The 27,987-nt window shown below is 39.4% G+C and overlaps 1 protein-coding gene across 1 annotated transcript in view; it reads right to left on the bottom strand.

Moving 5' to 3' along the window:
• The window catches only part of LOC149078271 (neprilysin-2-like), a 60,787-nt gene extending 36,797 nt beyond the window's left edge, over positions 1 to 23,990 (bottom strand). The window contains exon 1 of the mRNA XM_089241899.1: positions 23,795 to 23,990. Coding sequence (XP_089098025.1) covers positions 23,795 to 23,868 — 74 coding nt within the window. The 5' untranslated portion in view covers positions 23,869 to 23,990. The remainder of the gene's footprint in view (positions 1 to 23,794) is intronic.
• Between the last annotated feature and the right edge of the window lie 3,997 nt (positions 23,991 to 27,987).

Below are 27,987 nucleotides of genomic sequence, written 5' to 3'. Positions count from 1 at the left end.
GGCCTGGAGGCCCTCCGAGGTTAAACCTCATGGAGGTTTTTTTGTTTTGTTTTTTTGAATATTTTTTTAAACTATCTATACGATTACTGCCGAAAGTCTCATCCCGGGAGGGAGGTCCTCTCGAAGGTGCCCAAAATAAAATTTAGAGAATTCACTAAACTCTTTTTTCGTAATGACTAAAAAATGCCGTTATATACACGGGGGGTGTCCCACAAATTCGTAAATTGTTCAAAAATTCATAAAAATTGAGGGAATTGGAAAATTTGAATGAGGCGTTTGCGAAAAGGTATTCTCACAAAGAGGTCTTTTTCTGTACATAAAAAAACATAAGTTCAAACTTTTATCGATAGACGGCACTGCACGACAGCAAAATCACGAAGCAAATCACAGAACGTTTCTTCAGTCTCTTCCGTGATCGAAACGTTCGTAAAACTTTAGCCGACCCCATTCGTGGCTGAAGTAAAATAACTCTACCAATAGTGCTTTATCCACCAATGGAAAACCTGACATAAGTGTCCGTATAGCAAGATTGTGCCCGAGTGGCGTGGTGGTAAGATGCTCGTCAACCACCTTGAAGGTTTCCGTCAGGTCTTCTAGGCCCGAACAGGGGGAAGAATGTGGATAACAAGATTTTTTTAACTAACGAGCTTGAGGCAACCACCGATAGATGATGCCTTCATTTCCAACTCAACTCGTTAACGGCAGTAAATTGCAGTATATCGATATTGCCGGAGTTGGCGTGTGGGGAAGTACTAACAAGAAAATTCAGAAATGAGCTGATAATCGTACTCCCTGCATTTTATACGATTCTAATATGCATAGTTATTTGCAGTGATTTTCTTTCATGCAACGTCTTTTATCGACAAAAATATTTGAACTATCGATTTATTTTTCCGTACCAAAAAAAATCTCCCTTGGAGAGTGTAACTTTTTCGCAAGCCGCATCCAAATATGCCAGTTCCTTCAGTTTTTAAACGATTTACGGATTTATGGGACTCCCTGTACTATATAGAAATTAAGAGACACCCTCAACGTATCGCAATCGGGAGCTTCTCAATACTAACCATCGCTATATTTCTCACTTGTAACGTATTTAGCAACCTCTTAAGGACCGCTGCCCCTAGAAGCATTCGCTCCAAGTACTGTGTGAACATAGTGTCTTGATCTCACGTCAACATCCCTCCGAGAAATTTCTGAGAAATCGGTGCATGCCGGGAAATGTTATATCAAGTAAATAGTCTGCGTGAGAAACTCGCGCGATAGAAATGAAATTTCCAGGTTTGACCAACACGTGACTAGACTCACCTCAATTGAATTTAATTATTTAAAATTGAATTTAGACATTTTACATTTAATTACATGCGCAGTAATAATCCCACAGTAAATCCCATGGTTGGCAGATTTGTTCAATAAACATTTCTGGCGATAACCGTGGCTGGCCCTAAATCAGAGTGAGTGGGGGGGGGGGGTTATTGGGACTTTCTTTGTGTCAAACCGAACATGGCCCAGGCTCTATCGGTTTTAGCCAATATTTTAGCCATTGCCCCTGTAGAGGGGCTGCAGTCTATCTAGAACAGGAGTGAGAAAAGTAAAGAAGAAAAAATTAAAGATGAAAGGAATGTAACAGTTGTGTGACGGCCCGGAATTGAACCCGTAACCTCTGGATTGCGAGTCCTATCTCTATGAGGCCATTCAATTATTACGTCAGATTTTTGGAAATTCTTGATTGCCCCCCCCCCCCAGTCAGCAAAGTTTCGTCAGCTCTGCCCCCCCCCAATGCACATTGGGATCAAAGAGGTACACGGGGGGGGGGCGGATGCCCGAACCTTCTCCCATGCGCCCCCCACACCAGACGATCAAAATTTAATTTTTTAGCGCAAAAAATAGTTTAAAAATTAAAATGTCGGAAGAAAATACACATTGATATGTTATTCTAATAAATTTCAATGCTATTTGACAGCTAAAATTCGAAATTTTGGTCGAAATTCCTTGCGACCTAACCTTTAAGCCATTGATTGAGCTCAAACCATGGCCCCCCAGGGTTATCTGATATGGCCAGCTACATGAAACCTAAATTTTGTAAAAATGAACTAAGCGATCTATTTACAGATCGCTTAAGTTGCCCGTGGCACATTTTCAGAGCACTTAAGCGGTCCGAGGCACATTTAGTGATCCCTTAAGTGTGACAAGCAGTTTTAGAGCACTTAAGCACCAAGCAGTGTAGTTCTACATCACTCAAGCTACCCGCGCAGTCTCAGATTGCTTAAGTGATCCGCGGAATATTTACGGATCATTTGAGTGACGCGCGACACAGTTCCAGAGCACTTAAGTGGCCCACGACACATTTCCAGATCGCTTAAAAGATCCGCGGAACATTTAGAGTAGCTCTATAAAGGACTTATCAATAGTAAATACATGTAAAAACAACTGTTCTGTGAATAAATCTGAGACGTCCTGCATTTTGTTTCATCCTCTGCTCATTTCAGGGACTTGTAAGAGACATTATCCGGAACAATTTGGTGTCAGAAGTGGGGTAATTTAAATCACTTGAATGGTAAAGACGGGAGAAATGGACACGGATGAAATGCCAGAACAGCTGAACCAGTTGATGTCTGTGATGTGACAGATGAAATTGGGCATCGTGGACGAGATGAACAAATCCATAGCTACCGTCAATGACAAGCTCGGCCGTCAAGGATGATGTCGCCAACTCTATCGCCGAAGTCAAGGATAATGTCACCACCGTCAGCTCATTCAACGCTGAAGTTGAAGAAGATGCCGACGCCGTGAAGGAAGGTATCGCCACTGCCGTCGCTGAAGTGAAAGAAGAGCTTTCCCAGGACATTAATGCGGTTGATGAGAAGCTCTCAAGAGGATACAAAAGCTTCAAAAGAAATTTCAACAGCCTACGTCATCTGCGGATGCTCACTTCGTCTTGTCAGCCATAGCTGACATCAACCGGTCGAACATCAAGCTATCGACGTATGACGGAAGGACATCGTTGATCAATTTACAGGACCCAGTTCGAGCCTCTGCGAACGGATGGGACTGCGTTCTCAAGGCCTTCCACTGCACTCCAAGATCGATCCAGCTCTCGCGAACGCACTGGAGCTGAGATTCGGAGAAAACTACCTCAAGGACTTGCACCGGCTTGCAACTGAAGACCAGGCAGCAGAAGACTAGAGAGACATTGCAAGAGTTGGTCATGTCCATCGAAAGGCTCTCTGGCCTACTCTGATTGTTCATCTGACATCGGTGAAGGACTGACCGTGCAGTGCTTCGTCGACTCCGTTAAGGACCCCGACATCCAGCAGGCGTGTGTCTGGGCGAATACGAGGACGTGAGAAGTGCTCTTGTCTATGTTATGAAATTCGAACCCCCCCCCCCCCCCAGAAAGCTTCGAGACTAGTACTGGCTCTGAAACCCGAAGCAACGGCAAGGACTTTACCCGAAACTCCAGACGGAGACAGTCATGGAAGGACCGGATATAGATAAGATATTTTCCCTAACGAACTCGAGACGACCACCGATCGACAGCGCCTTCACTTCCAACCCATCTCACTAATGGCAGTAAATTGCAATATAGCGATATGGCCAGAGTTGGTGTTTGGTGAAGTAGTAGTCATGGAAAGACCCTACAGAGTCGTGAGGAAACTGAACGATGTCGTAATTCGGATACAAAGGACTCCATCTTCAAAGAGCAAGGTGGTCCACCTCAACAGACTGGCTTCTTACCACAGTGAGTGACAAAATGCGATCCGCCGACTTGAAGACTGAATTGTCGGGACGAACAATTTTAAAGGAGGGGGCAGTGTTACGAAAATTATGTCATCTTCCACCTTTAAATAATCGATAATGAATTTTTTTTTTTAAACCCCTCAAAATATCACCAAGTTAGAACCTTTGGCGACAGCTCCGATTCAGCAACGTGATGATGCCAAACCAGAAATGTAAAGATATCTCCCGAATCGTTAACATCATTCTAGAAAGTCTATTCCACCTTTATAAGGTGACGCCGCCAGAAGAGAACAAATGCAGTTGTTAAAATTGTATCGAGAAGACGAGACCCCTTATCTGTAGCCCCTCTCATTATTTGTCGATCGCGTTCCGTCCAGATATCTGCTTGTAAATGCATGTAAAAATAGCTGTTCTGTGACGTCCTGCATTTTGTTTCATCCTCCGCTCATTTCAAGTACTTGTGAGAGACATTATCCGCGACAGTATTTTTACGACTCTAATATTTTGAGGCCCTGTGTGGCCATGGACCTCAAATCCTGCGATTGGGCTGGTTATCGGATCTGCCACACGTTGAAGTCGGAAAACCGCAGAAAACCTTCAGCCGACCAACACTGTGACGTAACGGGATTCGAACACGCGATGCGAGTCAAGCCCGATGCCCACACAACCGCACAGCAGCATGGGGATTCACTACCGTCGTTTGACATCCACAAATAATTATTGCGGAACCCACAGGTGTGTGTATTATGCGAGCGGGCTTGATTTGATGAAGTAACGCCACCCAACTACCAAAGTGGGAGGAATTGTCACTCGGGATTTTTTCCAAGAAATGGCCTTAGTCACTCACACCCCAAATGTGACCGTCGTGAAGAAACTCACACGACTGCGCAGCGGCCTCAGAGATCCTTCGCAAAGAGAATCGCGAGTAAATGATCACTAGGGTGAGGGAGCCGAAGGAGATTAAGGTTCGAGAACCACTGTAACGAAATAGAAACGCGGGCGAGAGAAAGAGGATATTTTTGAGTGTAGAGAGCGATACCACGTGCAAAACCAACTCCCACTCAATGACCCAAAGTATTTTTTTTTTTATCCGTTCTTTTCCTGATCGTCAATGAGGCCCAGCGAAGGCCTGGTCACGACGAGGCCAAAGCAATGAATCTCTTTTGTTCTTCCTCTACTTAAAGTGCGTGTAATAGGGAGATTGAAGGCCCCCAAAAAAAAATCGAGATTTTTTTGTTTTGTTTTATTATTATTTTGATTAGCGCAGTCGCCGACTGACCCACATGCCCAATGGACCTCCTCGTACCATCTCCTGCTCGTCGTTTACTTTCCTCGTGCGAGGAGAAAACGTCTTCTCTATGTTGGTGCGTGACCACCGGGGAAACGCTTTATGTTATGACTTTCGCTTTTATCCTTCGCGTTACTTGAGGCGTTTGGAATGATGGCGCGTGCGTCATTCTCTCACTCAATAATAGGGTCTTCTTATATCGGAATGAGACCGGAATTGATGGAGCGGACACGACCAGTCGTTTTGTCGTCACTCGCGTTGTTTTCCCGATCGTAAACGCGTGGGTGACAAAATTCACTTTCGATTACTTCACGCGTGATTTTCGTTTGGCACCGAATCGATTTTATTTCGTGCCATCGAATTGCGCAACCGTAATCATAATAATAATATCACGGGAATTCGGAAATCACTTCAAACGATGGCTTCTTTAGAAAAATTAATGTCCTTTCTTTAATTTCTTTTCTGCCCACAATACATCAAATCGAGAGACTTTCTGGATATTACGAACAAGTGAAATTTGCTGAAGATTGTTGTCTCCACCGGGAATTCCTTTAGCAGATCCAGGGGTCGATCATCCTCACCAAGAGCCAGATGTACAATAGAAAATAATGTTTATGTCCCGTAAAATACGGGACGTACATTCACGGGGTACGCTCTTTACACCCATTACTTCGCCTTCCCCGAGCACGCGGGATTCGAACCCAGGGCCTCTTTCTAACCGGGCAAGTGCATTGATCATTATACCACAAAGACATGATTTTCTTCCCTTATAACGCACAGCCCAGTAGCGTGCTTTTTGAGTTGAAACACTGTAGCATAATATCCATAAAGTCTCTTGATGTGATGCGATTTGGGCTGAGAAAAGAAAAATTACGCATTTCTAACTGTAGCAACCTGGAGGCCAATCGTTAAAAGAAGCTGCTTGCTACTCAACAAGTCACGCTACTGTGTGTTTTGAGGAAAGAGAAGTCATGTCACTGTGGTACAGTATAATGATAATTACAGTATTCGATCAAAACGGATTAGAAGCCGAATAGTTATGATTTTTTTTTTAATCGGATGATTCTTTTTGAAACACCCTGTATGATGTCAAGAATTCCCGAACAAGCCTGATAAGAGAGAACGCGCAAGATTGTGGCGAGGCACGTTCTAGATCATTAGTTTCCCAAACTTTTTGTTCCATCGTCCCCTTCTTCAGTTCAGACACCATTTTCTCTTATCGCCCCCTTCTCAAACGAACCCATAGGATCCTATGTTAAACCAGTAGCCTTCCATCGCCCACCAGGGGGGCGATATTGCTCACTTTGGGGAACACTGTTCTAACTGCATAGATTACTGCGATCTGACAGTAAACTTTAACAGCGGCAACTTCATAGGAATACAAAGGATGTCCCGGTAGAAAAAAAGGGTTTAATGACAGTGTAAAAACCTTCCCCCTCCTTCTCGTAATTTCGATAGACACTGGTATATTGTCAACCGTGGAATTTTAGTTACTTGTCAAATTCATATTTACATTATTATTTTTTCCGCAATTGAAAATCAATAAAAGATATCAAGAGATGGTTGAATAATGTTTCCTTATTCAATCAAAGAAAGAAAGAATGTTTATTATTCCGCAATATTGTTCCATGGGCACTGAATTGTTGTCTGTTATTCGCGGGGCCACAATCTTTCCCCTCTTCCCCCCCATCTTATCAGGAAGTGAGATTCGTGTCAACATTCACAAAGAATACGATTTTTTTTTTTGCCTATTTATGAATTTCTCGCGATTTATTCTCCTTTGAAGACAAAACTACTTTTTTCTTTAAATGTAATAGAAGTCGGTGTTCGTGACACTCTCTTCGATTCGGAGCGACGACGTGACAGTTGCCTGTCGGTAACAATGAGCTCGAAATAGGCATTGGTCATCGTGAGTCTGGACATCCGGGTTTTCCTCCAGTCCTCAACGGGGTCAATGTCGAGTTGCTCGAAGTCTAAAGAAATCAGATTCGAGACGTTGTTTGATTCATCGCAACGATAACCGGTACATTTTTTTTTGTCTGGAAGCCAACCTTCCGGGCCACGACTAATATACAAATACAACGCCACAACAGGCAAAATGCCCAACGAGGTGGCTGAGAAGTCCCCAAAAATGTACTTGGTCGGCTGGGGGAGGGGAAAACATGCATTTTGGCGCTCTTTCCTTTGGAATATTGAACGAGTAATCGGACGAAGCTGAAAGGCGACTTCAGTGCCCACTCCGTTAAGAGGACCACTTGAGTCAACCAAAGTTACAATATATCTAGTTTTTAGTATCAAATGAGAATTGTTTTTCCTTGGCGTATTTTTGGCTTGGTTGTGCCGATCACAGGTATTCAATAAGTATTACCTAATCGTACATGAACCGCGTAAACAATCCTAAAATGAATTTCCAACAAATTGACACACGCACAAACGCAACACGTAAAACACGTGAGTGTATGCGCCTTTATACGTGGCCCTAACGTTGCCAAAATTACGCTCTTGTTCCGTGTTATATTGGTGCTGCCGCCTGTCTTCCACATTTTTTAATTAAATCGGAAAACGCATGAATTTTCATGTTATGCAAGTAACGTATTGAAGATCTGCCTGTTCTCTGCGAAGAGACTATTTCGAATGGAAAACCGGCTCGCATTCAAGCCTTGAAGTTAGAAAAACCGCAGCAAACCCCAACTTACGGTATTTAGAATTGTGAGGTACATAATTTCCAGAGTCAACAGTAACGCTGTGCATTTGGTATTGCCACAGTCGTCTTAACAAGGTGGGGAAACCCCGATGCCCAAACAATTTTTGGGGCTCCCGATTTCAGGGTGGAAAAAAGTCGGCGTAAAAGAGAAAAACCTACCAATATAATTACAGAATTTGCAGAAATACTGAAAAACACCTTGATGGGAAAATAATTTTGAAGTTATTAAAAAATGATTTCGGAATTATTGAAAGAAATTATTTCGTAAGTTAAAAAAAAATTCAAAATAAGTGGAAGAAATAATTCTGGAATTAGTTATAGAAAATTAACCGAATAAGGTTTTCTGAACATTGTTCAGCGGTGGTCAAAAAAGGCGAATAGAATGCTCGGTTTCATTTAAAAAAAAAAAGTCTCTTCGCGTTCTGCTAAAGTGATTCTTCCGCTTTCCCGAGGCTTAGTTCTTCCTGGACTGGAGTACGCTGTAAGAGGTTTTCGAGACCATACCTACGGAGGGACATAGACATGGTTGAAGGGTTGCAGAGAAGAGCTACTACGCGTGTCCTCGTCGCAACATGCGGCTTGAGTTATGAAGAGAGACTTCATTTCTTGAATATGTTTACATTAGATGAACGCAGGTGTCGGGGAGATATGATTGAAGTGTTCAAAATTTTTTTTTCAGTGGAATGGATAGGATGGACCATGCCGTCAATCAGCTGCTTCGACAAGGGGACACCAGTATCGTTTGGTAACGGGCAATTCTAGGTTATGGTGTCGCAGAATTTTTCTCTAATAGGGTTGTTAATAAATGGCATAGCTTACGCCGGGAGGTAGTAAATTCTAACACAATTGGCACGTTTAAAAAGAAATACGATAAACGTGTTGGGGTAAATCGAGAAGCTATCCATACTTAGACTATGACAACCATAAATACATTATGGGCATTGTATAATATTTCATCACGTGTATATATTGTTTGTAATTGCATTTTTAATTGGGTTGCTGTATTTTTGAAATATATGACATCCATATTTATTATGGGCATCTTTTTCTCAGCCACCTCCTCGTTGGGCATTTTGCCTGTTGTGGCGGTGTTTTTGTATTTAACATTTTTTCCACCGTTCTCATAGCTCGAAAATGCAATTACCTGAGTACCTTAGTTGTCTTTTCGACAACTAGGCCTGATTTCTGTATAGGCAACGTGGGATTTTGTCAAGGGCCCGATGCTTTAAGGCTGTCCCCAAATTTATAATTGTGTGTATTTTCACTCAAATTTTTATACATTTTATTTGTTAAAAGTTTGGAAAATCAAATTATTTTACATACATCACATATTTTATATACATCACGTCATACTATAGTAGACGCTCGATATAACGCTCTCTTTCATCCCGTCGGGAATTGACGTTATGTTGGGAGGGTCGTTATATCGAAAGTAAAACATGTATGATAGTCGTTCTATGAAAACATTTGGTATTTATTCTATCGGTCGTTGTAATGGAATGGTCGCTATAACGTGAAGTCGTTATAACGAGCGTCGAATGTATTTCCAGAGTGTCCATTATAAGTAAATTCTATTAACTATCAATTTTAATATTACACCAATCAGTAATAGACTTTACACAGTATGCGCAATGCACCTATTGCAATATTGACTCCGCGACAAAAATATGTCTCAATGTGCCACAGTCGGATTCCTCAATTTCACATCTTTTTTACCGTAAAATGATTTATGAAACGATGACAAGAAAGTTTGCATGTTTGATCAACATGAAATCCTCAAATCTTCATGAAGCTTCTATATATTTGCAAATTGCAAAACTTTATGCATCTGATTTTGCAAACACTTTTTCAGACGAACTGGAACAATTTTCATCCTTGGTTCACGTTGGTGACACAATGCCACAAATGTTAACTAACGTTACAGATTTAAAAGAGACGTTTCTACAAAAATATTGAGATAGCATTGAATTATCATTGACAACGTCACCAATATCAAGCTGCTCTGGAGAAAGATCATTGTTCTTATTCAAATTTATTTCCCTGGTCATAAAACCAATTGCAAAGGTGACAACACAATGAGGTACAGATAATAATACAATTAAATACAAATTGACAATACACTTGAAGTCAGGTATGACGTAAAGGTAAGCCAATTATATGCATGTTATGCGGCAATATTTATACGCCGATTCACAGTGCTACAGAGAGAGGTATATAAAATCTAAGGTACACAACACTGTATCGAGGTATATACAATAATAGAACTCTATAAAAGCGGCAACAACACTACAATGCAAACGCCTCCTGAAACATAGGAATTTCAGAAAGAAAGAATATTTTGTATGTAAGACTATGAATTGTTTGAATTTTTTATAAATTATGTGAAAGATTTGTTTATTGTAGGGGCTTCCAAGTATTTTATTGTATAATAAATGTAAATTTTGCGTCTCAGGATCACGTGCTGCCAAGTCTCTGATTACCCTTTCCATTACAGAATTACTTTTCCAGTATATACACATACATACATACATACATATATATATATATATATATATATATATATATATATATATATATATATATATATATATATATATTATTTTTTGTAATCCTATTGGGCTGTCCGCCATTATAATAACTGTATCATCCTCCGCGTAAAAAAGTGTGCTTCTAACTGATTATTAATGCAGATTAGTCTATTTCTGAGACATTCAGTCTCTCCACTAATTCGATAAGATAAATTGAGAAAAATAGTGGCGATAGGGTTTCACCCTGGAGAATTACCCGCCTAATTTTCACTACCTCCGAGAGTCCCTCGTTAGTTCTCAGTCTCAAAGAAGCTCTTGCGTACATTTCTGTAAGCAGGGCAATAAATCGAGGGCCTAGGCCAAGTCTCTCGAGTGTGAGCCATAACGTATGGTGCAAAACCGAATTATATGCATTTTTAAAATCCGCAAATGAGACATTGTCTGCCCTTGGGCTTTCTAAGCCAAGGCCGTCTTAAGAGCATCATGGGACCCGGGTCAAGTGGTTTTTTTAGGCCCTACCAGGTAAATTCTAGAAAATTTCAACCAAATCTCATTTTTGTAAAAAAATGAGATTTTCTCTTGAGGCCCCCGGGCGGGCCCATGCGTTAAGACGGCACTGTTCTAAGCGTCTGTTGTATCAAACGATAGAGGGTGAAAATATGATCCATACAACTATATTCTTCACAAAAGCCGGCTTGTTCTTCAGAGATGACATTGTACATGTTTAACCAGAGTTTAAGTCTATTATTCAGTATTGTAGTGAAAATTTTTAGTGTTGACGAGAGCAAAGAAATCGGGTGATAATTTTCCACTCTGTCAAAGTCTCCTTTTTTTTGAGAATCGGCGGCACCACCACTGCCTCCATCCAACTAGCCGGGACCCGCCTATTGAACAAAATATTGTTAAACGCATCCAATAAGTAATTATTAGCATAGCTCGTGCAATTCTTTACAAACTCATTCAGCACGAGATCTGCACCATGAGCCTTACCAGGTTTGCATCTTGTGATAACCCTGTTGAGCTCCAACATAGTGATCTCACCATCCAGAATGGGATTAAAGGATGTAATGTGTAAAATGTAAATTTGTGTCAGGTTCTAAATCAAAGTTTAATGTATTAGAGATATCAGCAAAGAGTCCCCGAGTAGTGGCGAATCGACTTAGTAGTATGTATGGGTGAAAATGATTTCCCACTTTTCCTGAATTTATTAATAATTCTCCAAAACTCAGACGAATTTTTTTTCCCCTACGAAGTTTTTCGTCAAGGGAGTAGAAAAAGGGCCGCCTCTTTCCGAAACACAGGGTTTTGTATTTATTACGGAATTATTATTCTTATTAAAAAGGATACAATCATCAGTTTGCTCCAGTCTCTTACAAGAAAAACCGTCATCTCTTTAGCTTTATTGTGTGTTAAAGCTGAGATAATTCAAAAATTAGATTTTGATGTCATTGTCAAGGATTTTGCTCATATGAGAGTGCAAAAAAAATCATTTATTGTAAGATATTTCATGGCGGATTTTACATTACATTTTTCATCTAAAATAGTGTATTATATTCTCTTTTTTTTTATGTGTTCACAAACAACATGTAGGCTACTGTATTTGTTGACGTACCAAACCTCTTCAAACACAGTCGGGGGGAGGGGGGGAATATATCTTTTGCTGTAGGGCCCCATCAAGTTAAAGTCGGGCCCTGTGTGCTTTTTTTGAACTGGGCAGTTAATATGGCCACCCTGCTCAGGACCTATGCCAGTTAGGAGATCCACTAGACTACGACGTCAACTACACGCAGACAGCGATCTCGTACATCTGTTTAGAGAAGAGGAAGAAGAAGAGGAGCCTGAGTAGTCGAGAATAGTTTAATCCACGCTAGCTTATCCAAAAGCTGGATACAGGCAGCAATTACTGACGAATTACTGACTGTCTTTGGACCAAATCAAACAACACGGTGCAGCAATTAGATCATCCCAGCAGCAGATTGACAGCTTTCATTGATGTGATAGTTACTGATCCAATGAAAATCCCTGAAGAGAAGCAGATCACAAATTTTATCAAGAACTATTCCCGATTATGACGATTATTACGATGATTTTGTGATTTATAATTGTTATTTATTTATATGAATCACCATTTTTCGATCACAAATTTTATACTTGTTTACTGGCGAGGTGCGTAATGGCACCTGCCCATGTATGTAATATATCTTTCTGAAGATCAATAAATGGTTAGGTTTCCCCGGAGGCACCCGAGTCCCCAGGGACAATGTGCTTATATCACTGAGTGTGACGACAGAGCCTGGGTGTCTCTCGGTTCCTATCACTATCACCCTACTCAGGAAAAACATTTCGAAATTTAAATAATTGCTTAAAGTATGAAGTGGCCACGAAAAAAAGACGACTCTTTGTTTACCGAAGGACGATCTCCTTCGGTAAACAAAACAAAAAAGAAATTCGGGAGATGCATCGATGAATCGATTAAGAGAAAAAAGAAGCCTCGGTGATGTCGGGGATTGTTTGCGAATCTTCCGTAACTTATCCTTTTGAGACGGCGATGGTCAAGGTGAAACGTCTCTATTTTTTTTTTTTTCAGCGAGTGGCCTTTTCGATACACACACAACGGACGTCTCATTGCAATGTCACACTCGACCAACGGTTTCTTATTCGCCCGGACAGCATTTTGCAGACATAAGTTAATTAAAAAAAAGAAGAGAAGTTACAATAAACTTCTTTCCTTTCTTTCTCCTAGTTGTAATCTTATGATCCTTTCCTGTTCAACTTGAAAAAGCCACGATGGTTGATTCTGTAATAAATAATAATGGCGGGAAAGACCTTGAATCTTGGCCAAACGGAACAAGGGCTTCTTCGGACAGGCGTGAAAAGAGGGGAAAAATGAAATTGTTCCTTTATGTTATTATTATTATTGTCTGAAGCTACTGAAACGTTACCTGTGTAATCAGCGAGAGGAGAGAAAGTTAATCATTTTATTATTTTGGCATTTTTAAGATGGACGTGGACGGTGCAAAAAAAAAAAATGCAAACTCGTCATCCCTTTTGCCCGCCTCTTCCTTTTTTGGAATCTTTTGAATTCTACTAACACTCGCTGTCACACAAGATTGTGTCCTTCCATTATTATTTTTTTCCTCCAGATTCGCAGGAAGCGAATTATCTTAGAGCTTCAACTCGCTTACACGTTGTAATATTCTATGAATGCATATTTTGTGTAACTTTCTAACTGTCCAAAAACAAAGGCAGTGAGAAAAAAAAAAAGTCATTTATGGGAAAAAAAAGGAAAAATTGCTGACGTTTGCGTAAGGAAAACGAGGCTCATCGAATGCACATTATTTACGAAACATCGGAACCGAAACACGTGTTTGCGCGGCACAAAAAGAAGCTTTCAAATCGCGATTAGACGTGGGACACTGTTTCGGCAGTTTTTTAACTATTTACTGTCATCGCCGCCGATTTTTTTCACATTTAAATTGATAAAAAGATTCGAATAGTATTGCGAGTTTGAAAGACGTTTCCTCGACATTTCCACGTATAAACCTCTATAATTCGTATTAAATTTTTTCGCTTCTAAACAGTACACTCCTCAATCTTTTGGCATTTGTGGGTTCTAGCTTCCGCTATCAAAGTGAATTACCGTATTCCAACATGTATAGGGAACCCTGTTTACGCTCAAAAATAATAGTTAAGTCTCAAAAATAAGAGGGGTTTTTTATACTTGACTTGGGTATATTGTAGATGTATGTTTTAAACCTTTTTCCAAATTTTAATCCCAAAAAATTGTGGGTTCCTTATACATGAGGAGCCATCTATACGTGTTGAAATACGGTAGGCATCGTTGAATTTGTATAAACGAGAGTTATACGTAGATACTCATTTCGTCTATTTTTGCTGGGCGAGATACTTTAACTTCGTGAATCGTTTGCCCGTAGCACGTCATTAAAATTTCTTAATGTTGTTCATTAGTCCGTACGTGAACTTTTTATTTGGGTGCATGAACAGAAGTCATTCGTATACCTCTTTCGTTTCGATCGGACAACGTTACAAATTTGACAAAAATCGACCGATGTGCCCTTTCTTGCGGAGCGCGTAAGGCAGAGATTTTCAACGCCTGACCCCTGGGCCACATGTGGCTCGCTGATCTTTTTGCAATGGCCCGCCGACGGACAAGCTTACATAATTACAGAATTTATAGAAATGCTGAAAAAAAAAACCTGAATGAAAAAATGTCTTCCAGAATTGGTGAAAGAAGTAATTTCGAAATTGCTTTTAGGCCAGTATTACCAGGGCTATGTGTATCACACTGTAATAAAAGTTCTTTGTCGAAGATCTTTTATAAAACAAGTTTGACAAAGAAAATATGATAGTGCAATAGCTAGCTAACTTCGATAAAATACGTACTTTGTGAAAATTTCTTTTATTATAGTTAGCCTTGTACAATATTTGATAAAAACTTTTTTGTTAAATTTGTAAAATAATAATTAAAATATTAAATAAAAAATAATTGGTTATAAAAAAATTTAAAACGCGATTTATTTAGCACTTTTTTTTAAAATACTTTTTTCCCCAACTTTCTTCCGTTTTATAAATTCAAATATCTCAGCAAATTTTGCACTTAGAAACGGGGATATTTTTTGTTGGCGTCAGGACAAGCAGAGCAACAACTTTGTAATTGGGTTTTTGAGCACAGGATGTCCGTATAAAAAGTTAATTTTTTTTTATTTTAGTAACTATACATCCTTTTGCAACATGATCATGAATGACTTAGTGCAGGTCTACACGTTTACACGTGGATACTTCTTCCTAATTGGAAGTATGCCTCTAGAATCAACGGTTCGCCAGTAAAATGCGGCAAGGGGACTTAGCTATGCACCTTGTATACGTATACACATGAAACATGCAAAAGAGCACTTTTAAAGAGACCGACCGATTGAAGGTGACATTCGCGACGAGAGTCGCTATGGATCGTCCGAACAAACTCGTTATTGAGTTGATCGACTCGGTGTAATCACAATTAAAACGCGAGAAGTCTAACCGAAGAATTGATTCGTGGTTGGTTAAGACAGTCGTGCGCTATTCGAGAGGTATCCTGAGGGACATCACGCGAAATAGCCTAACGTGAAATTCACATAACAAACGACTTAATATTAACATTCGCTCAGTTCCGTGAATACGCTTCTCCAGTGACAGCGCTCTTAAAAAAACGTTCGTATACGGAAAACTGACGAATGAATGAATGAAGCACGAATGTGAGAAGCGACATACCGAAGAAATATGAAATCCCCCCCCCCTTCCCCTTCCCGCCGTAAAAATTCAGTCGGGAAAAAGAAGTTCCATTGCGATCATAAAGATATTTTTCTTTTTCGCCCCACGGTTTTATGTTCACACGCTTCACTACCGATTGTTCGATATCATCATACATAAATATGTATATAACGCATATGTAAATAGAACACAATACAGACATCGTTGCGTTTATTACCTTTGCAATTCCTACGATAAATCACGCATCGAGCGTAGATAGTGGGTACGTATTACTCAAGGCTGCTTCGAATTGAAAAACAAAAAAACAGGCGGAAACGTAACAATGAGCGTGGGAAAAAACAAACAAAAGCACGCACCACTGCAAAAAAAGACCTAAACGTAAGGTTTCGGAATCAGGGCGAAAAGAACAAGTTCGAAAGCCTTTTCCGAGTCATCGTCTTCTGACCTCTCGCTCGCCCTATTTTGCATAATATGCTGCTGCCGCATCGCCAATCATCTTCTCGCTCGAAACAAAAGCTAAGGAACGAATCCACCGGTAATAGTAATTGGTTCGTCGCCGTTTTAAAACAACTTTGAAACAATGTTATTAGTGTCCGTGTGTCTGTCCACGTACGAGGTAAGAACCCCGAAAAGACTCGAGGAAGAAGCGTCTTCCTTTTTTTTGTTTTCTTTCCTCCGCTCTCTCAAAAGCACGTGCTTTTTCTTCCCATTTTCGATTGAGGTCGAAAAATAATAACGTAACGCCGCTCAAACCAGAAAAAAGTTCTCGGGAGAAGAAGAAACCGTGTTCGTAAACACGAATTCAAAGGCATTAAAGACATTTTAGTGGCGTTGAGTTACTGGGAATGAAAGTGTCATAAAATGGATAATACATAAACATCTTTATCGTCAGTAAAACACGCTGTGCCAACAACTTTTACTTTCGATTATGCAAAATGCTCAAGCGTCGTTGGTATAAATTTGATAAATCGTACAAAATTCGTCACACTTGAAGGTTATTACGCATAATCACCATTCAAACTTACCAAAATGGTCGGCGATCATGATTAATAACCGGATTTATCACGTGACATAAAACGTGATCAATCTTATTATCTAGACAAGAAACCAATAATTTCAACTTTAAAAAAAGAAAAGCAAATTGCATTTGGTAAAAACTAATGCCCAAAATTTGTAATTTTATTTACACTTCTGAGCAAGCGGAATTTTTTTTTAAAAACAATACCATACGTAAAAGAAAAAAAAACGTTTTTAATAGTTATATTGTTCAAACTGCTGGAAACTTCCAATCTCTATTTAAATGCGACAATCGGAATTCATATTTCAAGAATGGTGTAATAGTAGAAGAAGGTTTTAGTTGAGCGGTAACCTAGATGGCGCGCTAATGTCATAAACAACAATCACATCTTTCTTCCCTTTTTAGTAACGTAATTCTGATCTTAGCCAATGAGCGTAACCCCATGTTAAAATCCTATGTATTGTATGGAATAACGTGAACGGGATAGACCAATATCATAGTATGAGAAAAATTCGTTTATAGTTATTGGGATCTCGGATAATGTTATCAAATTTCTTTCCGTCGAAAGTTTCTTTCTTTGATCGTTCTGAAGATAAGGTTCAAACAAACTTAATTTTTTTCCCTGTAAGTTATCTTTATCAGGCTGCAAGACTATGTAGGATGCTAGAAGGTGTTCACCTACCTCCCTTGTTGACAAAAATTTCCGTACTTAATGTCGTAATCAGTCCATATTATTCGTTGTGATCCATGTATGTGGGGAGCTGATTTTGCAATGGCCTGCCTACAGTAAAGGAAAATGTATGGGGCGAAAAAAAAGCAGTTCTTGATCTGTTTCTTTCAGTTGACCAGATTAGAATTTATTTTCCCGGAAGACATTCTCAAGGGATCAATGAAACATATTGTGTACATTAAAAAAAGTCGTAATTTGTGATAAACATTGGACAGTTCCATTCTAACGCCTCACAATGGCCAAATAACAAAAATGCAGGATTTTAACTTAAAGGGAAAAAAGAGGCAGTTCTTTTTGGAAGAAAATAAAAAAATTGACGATTGAACATCTTTGCAAACAATTACGTAGGAAAGAAAAATAACTGTCCCGTTTTACCAATGTCTGTTCTACTTGTTTACCATATGTCCCGTTCGACAAAACGTGATGTGTGGTCACCGTACTTGAAAACGGGGTATTTTTGGATATAGTTATCATTTGGTTATTGCTATCAGAAACTCCGAGTCCCGATGTGATCACATTAAGCGGCGTGGACTGTATAAACGAAATGTATGCTCCACTGGGCACCGTGTAAATTCTGAGCTATAACTTGAGAACGTATCAATGCTGTATCACGCAATCCCCAAACGTAATCGACCTGGGCATGCGAGAGTCATCTACTTGTTCGATATGGGAATCCAGCTGAGTAAATTATAGAAGTACACACGAAATCATATGCAAAACAAGAACAAATCCAAAAAAAAACAAGAAAATTCAACTAAATGAACAAATTGCAATAGAAATTTCCGAAATGGAAGAAGTAAAGAATGAAAATTGAAATATTTTGGTCACCAGAGATTGCGCATGAAAGAAAATTACACCGCCACAGCAAAACTCTTTGCCTACGGACATAGCAGCAGCATTGACACAAAGCTACTTGGATATGGACGAAATCTTGATGGCACATGAAACGGGGCCATATCTGTATACCATTCTTCAACTTCTGGAATCAATAGGTAGAGAGTAATTCTAATGTGCACCTGCATCCAGAGAAGCCTTATGATTCATTAGTCTCTATTTTTTGACTCCAGCAGCTGAAGACTGAAGATGAAAAAAAATAAAGCTTCCATCAAGAATTCGATTATTCCCATCAAACTTCGTAGATGCTACGGGGGTTTCGTGATGTACTTATTCTAATCCTACGAGAGATTGTCGTATTAGAAATTAAAGCTATCGAAATGAGAGCTAGCTGTTATCTCTTGACGACAGCGATAATGGGAGACATGGTTGAGGTCCATTACAGAAACTCAACGATTCAATGACTTTAAGCACAAAGTCCATGACCAAGGCCAAAGATGGCAGCAATGCAAAGTGTTCTCGCGATATCAGCACGCGTTTTCTCATACTGTCCAAGCAAATACACATGCAATTTGGAGTATACAATGTCCTCTTTTTGCATGCGTAATGCTTGACTTTAGGTTAAAGGACCTTAGGCTTTCATACATAACTAGGAAAGACGTACAACAATTATTCGATCAAATTTATGTCCATTTTCATTGAAATATTCGTGTAATAAACCGTTTTTATTTAAATGTTCTAATTTTTTGTAACAAAGAGGAGAAAAAGTAATTGAACACGTATGGGAGACATTAGATTCGTTTCATCCAAATTTTTTTTTTTTGCCACCGGTATGCTCAAGAAGAACCTCTTACAAGATGTAAAAACAAATTGCAGCCATATACTGTAAATTTGGGGTTTCCAACTTTTCAGCATTTCATGCACTGCTCTCGTAAGTTTCTGGGACGTTCTAAATTTTTGAAACACCGGTGCATATACAAAACTTCCTAGATGAGGACTAGTCTATGAGAGGCTTTGCTTATTTGCGTTGTCTGTCGAGCGTCACATGATCACAACTAAGTAGTCAAGGTCGTCTTAATGAAATCAGGGGCTACGCCCAAGCATTCTTCGGGGCTCCTTTTAATATTTCAATGGAAAGACCAAATAAAAAAATATTATATGAATATTCGTACTGATGAGAACTAGCAATATATTCTGAGAGCGATTGTTTGAGTTCGAGCCCATTCGTTGGGACGCCACTGACCACGCGAGTGGCACCCGTGACACAAGCCCATGAAAGACTACCTCATCCTTTTTCTTGTTGTGTGCGTTAGTGCAAGCGGGGATTTTACTCTAGTATCATTCCGAAAAATCTATATGCTCCCAATATAAAATGTTGCGCAAAGTAATATATAATAATATAAAATGAATTAACCTTCAAAGCTTTTCTTGTTGAAAAAAAATCGCGGTTGGTGTGAAGGAGACGGTCAAATAATTTGAGTTTCCATTATTTCCTATGGGGCAAGTTCGCTTCAATATTCTCCTGACAAAAAATGGGGGGGGGGGGGGGTCAGAGTTTTGCTGACAAGGGGGGGGGGTCAAAAATGGCTAAAAATTTGCTTACGTAATACTTTAACGGCCCCATAGAGAGAAAATGAATTGTGGACCGGAAAAAACTAAATAAATTTGGATAAAAAATAAATAGGGAAATTTGCGTAAATTAAATAGGGTGTTAGCGCACTAATCAGGCCCGTCATTTAGAGGGCCTGGATTTTGAAAATACACTAGAAATTGTATATATATATATTATATACATACATTGAGTATATGTGCTTTGCCCCCCCCCCTCCCCGGAAAAAGTTGAAATGACGGCCCTGGGGCACCAATCCCTTGGTGGACCCAATTTTAGGTCCTGGTCTAATTAGCCCTCGTGTGCTGAAAATGACCGTGGTGCGACAAAAAAGAACAAAAAGTAGGAAGGGGGGAACAAGGGGACAATTTCCCCCGAGCAGTAATCTTGAGAGGGGCGGACAATAACTTTTAGGGGAAACAAAAAAAAAGAAGCCATTATAAAATCATCGCCTTTTACATAGAAGGGGCGGCCAAAATTACGTTCTCCTGAGGCGTACAGTAACTACTCGTATTACATAATCTGTTTATGTAACCAACGTATATTGTAATTATTCATTAATCATTTGTTATCGTTTTAAAGTAACCACGAGTTTAAATAAATGAATGGAGTTATTGCATAATTCCTCGTCGATGAGCGGATGCGTATGTTGGACATCGTCCAGAGCAGGTCGATTGATATGCCGGTCGACACTCGACAGCGTCGCAACGAAATATTTGTATAAGAATAATATGTATACATCTATATAGTATAATATTCACACACACACACACGCGTGTTACACATCCTCATTATTATTGTGAATTACGGGCCCCGAAGGAATGACCGAGGGCGACCACATTATTTTATTTCTTGATTTGAAAGCAATTGAAAATAATGCGACGTTGGCAAAACCATCGTAGTTTGTTTTTGTTTCAATTATTTACACGAACGTCGGCCATTTCTTCTTGTTTTTGCTTCTTGATAAAGAAAAAACGAAAATATTTTGAATGTTTTAAAAGGGAAATTGTGCGTCTCCGCTGGTGACGACGCGGTTCAAATAATAATAATTGAGAGAAGCTTATTTTCCAAAAGGGAACATTTCCACGTTCACTAATAAATTCACAGTAGAAGTAAGAAACGCGAAATTTCTCCGGAATATATAGTTTTACAAAAGTAGGAAATAGTCCAACAGTTAGCTTTTAGGAGCAGTAGAGGAATATTTAAATACAGTAAAAGTCAGTTATAACGAGAATCTCGCTATTACAAGCAATTCGCAAGTGATTGTACAAGAGCTAATGTTAAAGATGCAAAAAATATTCGCTTACAGTGAGTTGAATGAAGTGAATGAAAATAAGAACACATTCCCTATAACGACAACAGCCGAAAATTCTCGAAAAGTGTGTTTTCCTTTCTCCTTTCTATACAGGACTAAGAATATACTGGACTGAAAAGTGACATTTTTTTAAAAATATCTTCATCTTATTCACAGGTGTTGGGACAAGCCAGTACCTCCCACGTAGATAAAACCACATGCTGTACCTTCTTGTTATTCATATAGGAGGTGGAAAACATATACTTTTATCTGTAAGTGTGTTGTTTTGGCAGGTGAGGCACGAACTCTGGTTTTGGCATCGTTATTATTTTCCTTAAAAAATCCTATCCACTCCCAACCCCTTCCATCTCCTTTCTTGGAATCTTCGTGGCAAACAGATCTTAATCATTTATCTGCTTTTAATATTATTGGACACTTTTATAGTGTAACGAATACTTCAATTGCAGAAACTGCTGCATCCCATAAAGTGCAAAATTTTGTTATACAATCCAACATTGTTATATGCACGAGAAGCTCTAACTCTAGATGCAAATTTCAGCAAAAGTAGTTGAAAAAAAAAGAAAAGGAAATTTATATAATATCTAGTTTGTTATACTTTGTTTCCCCCCCCCCCTCCCTCATTTATGTTTCTTCAGTGCGAAAAACTAAAATTCGTTTATAACGAGAAGTTCGTTATAACAATTTTCCTTCTGATTGTGATCTGTCGTTATAACGGACTTTTACTGTACTATGTTGGAAACTGAGAAGAAAAAAATGAATTTCGAAAAGTGAATTTCAAAAAAAAGGTAACTCCTCGATTATTATTATTTGAATTTGAGAAAAATGAACTGAATGCTGATTATCAGTGACGACCGGAGACCTTCCGAACAAAAATTACTATTTGATGAGCTCTTTCTTTCTCGAATTAAGGGCCGCATAGGACTGGTGGGTCTGCTGTTCGAACATGATGCGTATCACCTCCAGTAGCGTATAGATGGGCCGAAGGACACCGAGTAAAACAGGGATCCCAAAATCATTGAAGATTTTTAAACGGGAAATCACATTAAGAATTAGAGTTGACACCACAAAAGTAAGTGGGAAAACGTTATAAGCGGGATCCACTATATTTTACACACTACCACTGTTTCAAACTCTTAAACAGTATTAAATACTCTTTTTTTTTTTACTGATGAACAATGCATGTATTCAATGGAATCTGAAGAATTGGTTCTCAAAATTGTTTAGATCAATGTTTCCCAACCGTTGGTCCGTGGATTGGTGCCGTTCTTGGGAATTTTCTGCCCATAGGCGGAGATAGACTTGGAAGTCTGGGGGAGGCACGGTCATTATTGCTGGGGGGGGGGGGCACAATGATGATGATGTCAATTCATATATACATTGGATCAGTCGACTCCACCTTTGACGCTGGGGGAGCAATGCCCCCCCCCCCCGTATCTCCACCTATGTTTCTGCCTGTCCGTGGAAACTTTCTGCGGGCTGTAATAAACTTTCTCATAATCTATGTTAGCCGTTATATAATTTCAGATTTAAAAAGTAAAATACTGTAAATTTGTGATTATTCTTGTCTTAGCCGTGCGCCAGTCCGCAAATTATTTACCCATTTATTCATTTTTTTGCCTGTGTCCACAAATTATTTCCCTCATCACCACAAAACTGTTTAGTTATTTTCTTGCCAGTCCAAAAATTATTATTCCTATTCACTCATTTTTTTTGCCAGTCCGTAAAATCATTTCTCTCATTTCCGTCGGTGTGAAAAGTTTGAAGAACACTGCTTTAAACGGTGACTGTTGCTGCACAGGAATTTCCGTAGGCTTTGGAAAAATCAGTGACTCCGTTTCCTTCACCGCTAAAGATGGCTTATCACTGTCTTCCCGTAGATATTCGAACGAAACACGTGGAAGGCGTATTCTGCCACACCATGGCATCTCATCGCAGAACTATATATCTTCTGCTTTTTTTTAACAAAACAATTTCACAAAATTGTACAATAACATAGTACAGTTCAAATTATGTTCCATTCTGTTGGTGTTCAATTTTTTCTGAGTGAATAGGTGCATGTGCATTGCGCAACCCTCAATGGTTCCACAGCTGAATGTAATCTATCACCCCGCTTATATTTTGTCGGTCGGTATGTATCAAAATCACCCTGAATACAAAGAAAAAGTCATGGGATCTGTTTCGATTTCTGTTGGATATATTTTACGCTACACTTGTAATGTGGTTGGAGTGTAAAACAAAACGTACTGTATATCTGTAAATGGAACTTCTCTCATTGATCTCTGTGTATTCTGCCACGAAGCAGGGCTGGAAGATTTTTCGGCAAGGTTCGATGTCGAGGCTTCACAATCTGGTCCATTTTGGATATTAAAAAATAACAAGGTTTTTCTCTCAGAGCCCCATAATTCTTCACAGCGTGGGAACCATGATTATGAAGAATGAGAGTTTTATCGGATTTCAGACAGTTTAATAAGCATTTAATTATAGTAGTATACGTTATAGGGTGCGAAGCAAATTTGACATCTAAACAAAACAGTAATTATGCTGAATTTATATCTGGAACTATTTCGTTCAAGTTTGTTTAATCGGTGTTTTTCATTTCGGAGAAATAATTTAGCTGTTTTATTGAACATAAAAGTAAAAAGTATTACCAGCAAGAGCCGAAAAGTTTGTGACTTTGCGATTCCACATTATGTGCTTCCGCGTACCATAGTTTGGGAACTTCCCCAACGTTACGCAGATTAAGAAAAAAGAACCTCACTCACCTGAACTTGGTGCACTGAACTTGGTCACTGCAGTTGGTGAGCGTGAGTTGGCTCTGGGTCACTGAGACGGCCATTAACCCTCCACAGAAGAAAAGAAAGTTTCGTTTTTTCTTCTTCTTATAAATGCACTTTTACTTTCTGTCTTTGGAGAAGAACAAGAGTAAGAAGATGTTTCTTCCGGGATGTTTGTGTGAATGTGCCGCGAAAGGAATACCGCCACAATATTCTCCCTCCATCATTGATGAGCGCCTCGGCTATTGGTCGGCGAAAGTTAAACGCACATGCGCGCATCGCAACTAAGATCATCATCACTACGGGGTTAACCATTTTTCCACGCGACCTCTTTTCTTCTTCTTTATTATTATTACTCCGATTGACATCACTCTCTCTCTCGGTCGCGGGCTGATATCAATTTACGGGTCCTGACCCCCCCCCCCCCAAAATAAAAAAGAATGGTAATTGATTTTTCTCCATGTGCCAGCCTCCTCAATTACGAATCGGAAGTAACGGCATCGAAATCGAAAGCCATCTACCTATTAGCTTCTGCCTTCCGCAAATGCTAAGAATTTGATCAAATCTTTAATTTCGTTCTAATAACCGTATTATTACTAAGGCCGAGATTACACTGTAAAAGTTTGGTAAAAGTATAAAATCTTAAAAAATGCAGCCAATAAGGTCATCAGTTGCATTTTCTAGAATGTAACCAAAACCTTATTGGTTGGATTTTTCAAGTTTTATAAAAGGACTTTTATCGAAAAGGCCGGGATTACACTATAAAAATTTCATAAAAGTTCACTTATGAAACTTGAATAATTTAACCAATAAGATTATCGGTTACATTCGAGAAAATGCAACCAATAGCCTTATTGGTTGAATTTTACTCCAGAACCAGAGCCGTCGCAACGCACATGCCCGAGTGTCTCATGTACATTAAGGCGACTGTATAAGGACCACCCTATATAGTGGCTATAATGTACATGAAGGAAGGGCCTCGCGACAATGAAATTCGCTACTTTCTTTCCCGAGAGACAGTACAGTATATATGAATTGGAAGGCAGGCACTTCTTAAGCTAGGTAGGAGCCCCAAGAGCATCAAATTGTCCGGGGCCCATGTTGCTGTTAAGACTTGCCAAAAATAAAAAATGAATCAAGCGTTGCATGTTGTTATGCTCTCTTTAGGAAGCATTGAGTCAGGAGCGTACGGGGAGCCCACCGGGTTTCAGGGGGAGGGGCGCAAAGGATTACTTTCTGAAATTTTTCAGTCACTAACCTTCAAAAAGTACTTAACAGAAATGGATTTAGATTACATTTAGAAGTATTTTCTCTTTCGCAACTTAAGCTATTTTACAAAAGGTTTTTAAAAATATTTCTAATTTTTGATAGTCTTGGCGGCCCCCTACCCGCTCCCCTCCCTGCATTGGTGGTAAGATTTCATTCAATATCATCTCATTGCTTTTCCTTTCTTTTTTTTTTCCAAATCTAACATCTCTCCCGAATCAGTTCATAAATGGTCATCATGTCGAATCATAAATCTTCACCCATGTCCTGGGCGGGGATTTCCTCACGGGGGAACCCCTCCACAGTAATTTTTTTTTTTTTTTGTGATGTGTGTATAATAATTAAGATAATTTACAAGACTCGTGTATCGGGCTGTTCATCCTCCCTCAACGCATGTAAACGTCTACACTCAGATGTCGATGGGGAAGAAGAACGAAGGTTAAATAGATAAATAAATCTCTAAAATAATGTCTTCAACATTTTATGCGCCGTAATTTCCCGTGGGATTGCTGTTTTGTGCAATATCATTTCTTATCCTCTATCTAAGGAATGACCGTTACGGTCAATTATACACGGTCCGAGAACTGAAACTGTCCTTCTATAGATAAGAAAGAGGAAGAAGCGTTCAGAGCGAGAGAGAGACAGAGAAGGACTTCTCAAAAAAACGATTTCGAAACATCCACTAACCTTCATTCGTGTCGGGGATTCCCGCCATATTGAAATGCAAAGCAACAATTTCAAACGTTCAATGAACACTATAAACAATCAAACTGCGATAGTCCGAAGTAATATCTCTCTTTCTCTCTCCTACTATCAATAAACCCGCACATGCACATCATAAACATTTTTCTGAAGGACTTCTAACAAATTGATGCATGTCGGAACAGGGCCATCCTTACCAGACGCGGAGCCCGGTGCGCAAATAGAGCTGGCCTAGGCACAACTTAGCCATTTTGGGCCCCTTTTAGCCTAGATTTTATATATTTTGTGCTTGGAGGGGGGGGGCTGAATATAAGAGATGCTGAAAATATGAACACAATTAAATTAGAACAAAAATTAATGAAAATTTCGAATAATTCTAAAAGTGATGAAAGAAATAATTCCAGAATTCATGAAAATTGAGAATTTTCGCAGAGAAATAAGTACGAGGTGCATGTACAGTTAATTAAAGTAAACGGTAGAGTCTTCTCGATAATGCGAGGTAAACGGGGTCGAGACCAACTCGGATTATCCGGAAAAACAATGGAAAACGACTTTCAAGGGTGGTGGGGGGGGGGGGGTCTCTATATTGATTTTGTGGTAAATGTAGTGCGTAATAAGTTCGTCACAGTGTTGGAGCTCCGTCAGCCTTTCAGTTGTATTTTCCCTTGTACTTACATGGGCGCTTTCAATAGATCACGATGGGCAGTAGCGTTAAAATGGAACTTATTTGATGGAAAATAATTGTTCTAATTTGTTTCCTCCGGACCTACATATTCCTGCTTGATCTCACTCTTCTTGTTCTTGACTCACCGGCTCAATTCATATGGTTTCCAAGAACTTGCCCTGCTTGAGCTCTAGGGGTGGTGCTTTGATATAAGTTATAATTTTTAGTGTTTTTTACACTGGGTATCGGAAAAAATTCTGACCTAGGAACCCAACATTGGGACCAAAACACCTTCAGTTCCTGTCAAAGCTCCATTCAAACTTAAATTACATTCACAGGGAAAAATGAAAAACAAAAACATTCTTGGCGAAAAACCGAAAAATATAGGTCTGTTGAAAAGGAATTTCAACCGCTTCGCTTACAAGCGATTGACAAGGAATTCGGACGACCTCTGTTTGACGAATCGGCGATAAATATGATAACATTGTTCTAATGTAATGGTATGTTGGAAAAGGAAAGAAACAAAAGTAGAAAAGTAAGAAAAAAACAAACGAGAAAGGAAAACCGCTTATATTACTATACTCTCTCTCTCTTATCTCTAATACTTACAGATAAAAGAGAGTAGGTATGAAGTACATTTCTCTTTCTCCTCTTATATACATGTATATAGTAGAACTTATTTAACCATAGAGTAAAAGCTACAGTTGAAGTATAGTTTTACCTCCTCATGACGGAGGTAAAAACAGCTATTTGTTTTCATAGGGTTGCAACAAAGTTTCGTAGTGTTGAGGAGAGAGGAAAGAAAACAGAGAGACTTGTTTGAATTTATTCCACTGCCGCTTGGACGTGATATTACGTTTACGTCCTTGATTGTAAACTGGTTAAGACATTCCAGCACCTCGAACTTTCAAGACTTCAATTATCGATACTCTACTGTAGTAGTTTAATTAGGGGGTTCTGGATTCCTTTGGCTCACTACTAGAAACAGAACAACAGTTATGAAGAGATGGTATTTTTTTTTCGGCCTGAAATATACTGAGAATTGAATTTTTCTGGATGTTATGCCGTTCTCAGAACTGCATTTAGTTACCCGGGGAAAACCTATATTTTTGTGCTTTCCCTGCCCGTGCTCCCCACATCCATGCAGCAGTGCCCATAGGCTGGGATCTTTTGTGAACCCCCAGGCCAAACTTTTCGGGGGCCCTCTATAGGGAATTTATACTCTGAAAAAACCAAAAATAATATAAATCGTACCTGGCTCCCCGGATTGGAACCCTGTCAGCCCCACCCTTGTGGGGGCCATGTCCCTGCCTATGATTTGGGATGGTAAAAAAAAAGTGAATTTGGGGCATTGTTGCCCCGTGCACCAGCCTTTCCCTAATTATGGCGCCACGGCCGGGTGCCCTTTGCAAGACCATTAAAGACTGGAAGTTTTAGCACTAAAAATGAGCACTTAAAAAGGCACTTAAATAAAATAAGCACTTAAAAAAAAAAGCTCACTCAAAATAAGCACTTAAAAAAGAACATATGTAAGTAAAGGTAGAAAGGA

This window comes from Pholcus phalangioides, unplaced genomic scaffold, assembly GCF_987345545.1.
Source record: "Pholcus phalangioides strain wild (caught in Gottingen) unplaced genomic scaffold, Ppha-v1.0 ptg000014l_1, whole genome shotgun sequence".
Lineage (NCBI taxonomy): Eukaryota > Metazoa > Arthropoda > Arachnida > Araneae > Pholcidae > Pholcus > Pholcus phalangioides.
The sequence above is the reverse complement of the archived record's forward strand: the minus strand, read 5'-3'. Positions and strand labels throughout refer to the sequence as shown.